The following is a 5347-nucleotide window of genomic DNA, read 5'->3' as shown; positions in this document are numbered from 1 at the left end:
AGATAATCACTGTGGTAAAAAATACGAGCTATTACGGTTTTATTTCGGCTCTAATAAGGTTAATTATTGCATTAGAGAAACCCATTTTTCTTACACATCCGGAGCAATCCGGAGATGGGAATCCGGAACACATCCGCAAGCGCATCCGGGGCAGTGTGATCCTAGCTATAAGTTGATACTTACTTGTGAAAGATTCTTCAGCTTATATTAATTAATCTCGATATATATACGGAGCACGTATGCGACCTCTCGTGCTCGATACTGAAGCTCGGTCGCGACCCTACAGTGGCGCCAGTTCAGATGACCCGAAATGTTTCTTTGGCTACAAGAAGCAGCGTTTATTTTAACATTTATTTTTAAAATTCATTAGCAAAATAAGGAATGAATCAACTGTTCAAAACAATAGATCGAAAACAAAAATCGTTTTAAACGTATAGTATACATTCTATGAACACTTGTTACATCTGTGATAAAATGTTGATGGTTTATCTATACAGATAATATCAGAAAGACTTTGTTTATTTTTCAACAAGCGCTAAATAAGCAAACATATTTACAATTGCATTTGAAATAGCAAACAAAATAGCTAAATTGGTCTTATTATGGGTGAGACGAATTTAAGCAAGTTTCATTTCTTCGGCCGTGTCACCGTTAAATGTTTGAGACTGAATGTTACTTAAGTGAGATTCTTTAATTGTGATTGAGAAACATGTCTCCAGAGGATCTTCTGGTGATTGAGAAACATGTCTCCAGATGATCTTCTGGTGACTGAGAAACATGTCTCCAGATGGTCTTCTGGTTTGTTTGAAAATCCAGACTGTATGCCTTTATATTCCATAACCGTGAGCAGTTTGTTGGCAAGACACTTTAAATCCACGACTTTTTTCATTCAATTGGCTTGTAAATTTTGTAGCAAATACCATATCCTATACATAGTTATCTTCCCCAACAGTCAAACGGTGTGTCGGCTTTAATTGCAGGACACTTCAATGATATCTTATATTAACGTTGAAAAAGATTAGTTTGACCGCAAGCCCACAGCGTATATACGTCTTAAACCTTTTGCTGCTTAGTCTGGAAGTTATTCCACGGCGGTTTTACACACGAGCCACTTATACTGTCATAAGCATTCGTGTATGTTTTGTTTCAACACCAATACAAAAGAGTTTCAGTAACAACTGGCACTCTAGACTCGTTGCTGCAAGCGGAAATATTTACCACAAAAAGGTTACAAGATACGACTGTCCTTGTTAGATGTTGTATACCTCAGAAAACCTTTGCTTTTCGGGGTATTCAAAGTTTGTGTACATGGAAGACAATTGCTCTTGAATATATATCATTTTCGCCATCATTGCACTTCTCTTGGTTAATTTTACTGTTTATTAAAGTAGCTAGATGTATTAAAATGCAACCAAATATAAAGGCTAGAATTCCTGCGGAGCCGGTCACCATCTGAAGCAGGAAGGAAGTCTTTAGTGGAACCTGCTGGAGGCAAAGGTCAAAGGCCACAGATAGAAGATATTTCTCACTGGTTGTGATGGCAACAGATACCCAAGTTGTTATTGCTGAAAGATAAAAATAGTAAAATAACGTTTATAAAATGGTATTAAGATAATCTGTTAGTCAAGTTGTTAAGCAATTCTATTTTTCTACCAGCTCTACTCCATAAAATTACTAGTAATTATAAACCAGCACTGTCACAAGAGTGACGAATTATAACCCCACAATACGGGCTTGTCACAGAGGTATGGTAAATCTTAGGTTGGAAAGGGGCCATAACTACGTCAAAATTGGTTATTTGTAGCCAAAGTCGAAATTGGCCTGTATTTTGTGTATCAAAAATAATTTAAATCTGTCAAGCCGTTTATGAGTCATTGTCCGGAAACCATGAGTTTGGCAAAGTTTAAGTTGGAAAGGGGCCATAACTACGTCAAAATATTACAGTATGTACCCAAATTCGAACTTGACCTGTATTTTATTACGTGTACAAAAATTCTTTCATGAGTTATTACAAACCATGAAAGCCAACAGACTGACCAACCGACAGACAGACAGCTCACTCCTATAACCACCCAAACTTCGTTTGTGGGCATATAACAATGTCATGATAATACTGCGGACACATTTAGTGCGTAACTGAACTTTCTAGTAATACTCGTCAGTTTTATACAAAATGTAAATTGAGTATCATCCTATTGGTTTGTTTGATGTGTTAAATATTCAAATATATATGTACTTAATATATCAGGTGTTATTTGCATTTCATTATAAATTCCATGTTCAATTACATCTCTTTCATCTTACATTTCTGGTCGATATCAAGGATCAAATTAATGCAGTATAACATATATCAAAACACTTCCGGTTTTTAATTTATTTTCACTTAATAACTTAGGTAAACAGATCCGAGCCGAGCGCCTAACAGAACAGAGCTGAAATAGAAATCATTCGTCCTCCACCTCTAATTCTTATGGAAGTTGTGAGTTCAATTTAGGGAGAACAGGTTAGTCCTGATTCAGAACTACCCATTGTTACATAGTTTAAATACTGCTAAAAACCGACAGCGCAAAAAAACAAAACAAAAACAAGAGGGCCAAGATGGCCCTGGGTCGCTCACCTGAGAAACATACCATAACAGTGTAAACATGTTTAACCTGGTGATTTCATGGAAACAAATATTCTGGCCAATTTGCATTAAAATTGGACCAAAAATATGGTCTCTTGAGTTTAAACAAGTATTTTCTTAGATATGACCTAGTGACCTAGTTTTTGACCCAAGATGACCCATATTCCAACTTGACCTAGATTTTATCAAGGCAATCATTCTGACCAATTTCCATGAAGATTAATTGAATACAGTCTCTATCGTATACACAAGGTTTTTCTTTGATTTGACCTAGTGACCTATTTTTTGATTCCAAATGACCCATATTCAAGCTCGATCTAGATTTCATCAGGGCAATCATTCTGACATAAATTTATGAAGATCAATTGAAAAATACAGCCTCTATCGCATACACAAGTGTTTTCTTTGATCTGACCTAGTGACCTAATTTTTGATCCCACATGACCCATTTTCGAACTTGGCCTAGATTTTGTCAAGTTAATCATTCTGACCAAAATTCATGAAGATCAATTGGAAAGTACAGCTTCTATCGCATAAACAAGGTTTTTCTTTGATTTGACCCAGTGTCCTAGTTTTTTGAACCCAGATGACCCATATTCGATGAACCAATGACCGAGATTCCATCAAGGCAATCATTCTGACCAAATTTCATGAAGATAAATTGAAAAATACAGTCTCTATCGCATACACAAGGTTTTTCTTTGATTTGACCTAGTGACCTACTTTTTGACCCAGATGACCCATATTCAAACTTTCTCTAGATTTCATCAAGACAAGCATTCTGACCAAATTTCATGAAAATCAATTAAAAAATACAGCCTCTATTGCATACACAAATTTGTTCCATAATTTGACCTAGTGACCTAGTTTTTGACCCCAGATGACTCATATTCAAACTGAACCTAGATTTTTTCAAGGCAATCATTTCGACCAAACTTCATGAAGATAAATTGAAAAAAATACAGCCTCTATCACATACACAAGGTTTTTCTTTGATTTGATCTAGTGACCTAGTTTTTGATCCAAGATGGCCCATTTTTTAAACTTTTCCTAGATTTTATCAAGTTAATCATTCTTAAAAAATTTCATGAAGATCAATTGAAAAATACAGGCTCTATCGCATACAAGAGATGTTTTTTATTTGACCTAGTGACTTAGTTTTTGAACCCAGATAATCCATTTTCGAGCTCGGCCTAGATTCTATCAAGCTAATCATTCTGACAAAATTTCATGAAGATCAGTTGAAAAATACAGCCTCTATTGCATACACAAGCTAAATGTTGACAGACGACAGACGACGGACGTCAGACAGACAGACGCCGGACATCGAGCGATCACAAAAACTCAAAACCTTGGCTCTTGGTGATAATTTTAAAATTTGTCAAATTTTGAGATTTTTTTAAACAAATTATTTTCCCATTAAAATTATCCGTTTTGATCCCTGCTCTCGGCGACTCTGCCCCGACTGACACAGTCATGCTGTAAATAAACTTCTTGGAATTTATATTATTGTCTGGGAAGAAAATCAAAGAAGATGAATAGGTTATTGATCTTTTCCCCTTTTTATCATAACTTTCAACAGCTGCCACGTTATTACCCGAACAAATTAAGACTAAATACAACATTTTCAAATTACTTACGCTATAAAAATCGTTTTCCGATTGAGTATGATAAACATTTTGTTCTCTATGTGTTCCAATGGAAAAATGTCAGTGGACGTTACCGTAATTTACCTATGTGTAACGTGTGTAATAATGGTAAAATTGAAGGTGAATATCATTTTATAAAAAATGTCCTTTTTGCAGAGATGTTAGACAGCTGTATATCCCTCAAGTTTATTGTTTCAACTTCAAGAGTTTTATGCATATTCTTATACAGATGACTTTAAGTTAATTTATTAGTGTACCAATATGATATTTATGTTGTAGAAACTTGTAAAACAACAAAATATACATGTTTACATTTCTCTATAATGAATTAATTTGAATCTAGTTTAAGCGTATTTTTTATTCCTAAGATAAAGTACATACATATGTCATACTTCTGTCAAATAACTGTACGGGCATATCGAGCTTAAATCGGAAGATAAATTTAATAAATTTAAAAAGTTGAAAGACGACAACGGAAAAGGTACAAACAGTCATACAGATGCATGATTAGATATCTTAGGAAGATGAAAAGTCAATATCGAATTTACGTAGATTATTAAGAAGATCGTTGCGACAGTCAATAAAAATCTACATTCAAAGGAGAAATTCGTTCCCATTTGTCCACAGCGGCACCACTTTGTGGCATACTTTTAGAAAAAAAATCTTGGGAGTTTTGTATTTTTTCGCAAAACAACAAAGAGCACTGAAAACTTACCAGCAACAATCATAACAGAAGAAAGCCCATAGTAGATAAGCCTGGCAGGTCTGTTAGAAGCACAGCACGTGAAAGCCACCCCACGACTGAGGAACGTGAACGTGATGATTGTAGTCAAACATTTGGGAAACATGTTGTCGATAACCATCCCTGAAATTTGCATAAAAGAAAGTGTCATGTGTGAACAATTTACAAAGAAACGGTCTGTATTGAAAATTTCAAGATTTGTTTTTACTTTACCTCAATTCTTTCAGTACGAACTAATGAGCAAATCCAACCGATGTAGATTTGAAATTCCCGTCCGTATTTTGTTAAAGCTATACAAAATCAATAAAATACAACAAATGTGCGCTTCAA

At 34.9% G+C, this 5347-nt stretch overlaps 1 protein-coding gene across 1 annotated transcript; it reads right to left on the bottom strand.

Moving 5' to 3' along the window:
* Positions 1 to 313: 313 nt before the first annotated feature.
* Positions 314 to 5124, bottom strand: LOC123553869 (uncharacterized). The gene is made up of 2 exons (XM_045343577.2): positions 4991 to 5124; positions 314 to 1565 (listed from the first exon to the last, which is right to left on the bottom strand). Exons 1-2 carry the CDS (start codon positions 5121 to 5123, stop codon positions 1294 to 1296), a joined length of 405 nt encoding a protein of 134 aa, XP_045199512.2. The 5' UTR covers position 5124; the 3' UTR covers positions 314 to 1293.
* Positions 5125 to 5347: the final 223 nt, after the last annotated feature.

The sequence above is a fragment of the Mercenaria mercenaria genome, chromosome 7, assembly GCF_021730395.1.
Source record: "Mercenaria mercenaria strain notata chromosome 7, MADL_Memer_1, whole genome shotgun sequence".
In the NCBI taxonomy this organism is placed as follows: Eukaryota; Metazoa; Mollusca; class Bivalvia; order Venerida; family Veneridae; genus Mercenaria; species Mercenaria mercenaria.
Note: the sequence above shows the minus strand (reverse complement) of the source record. Positions and strands in the feature narration are given on the sequence as shown.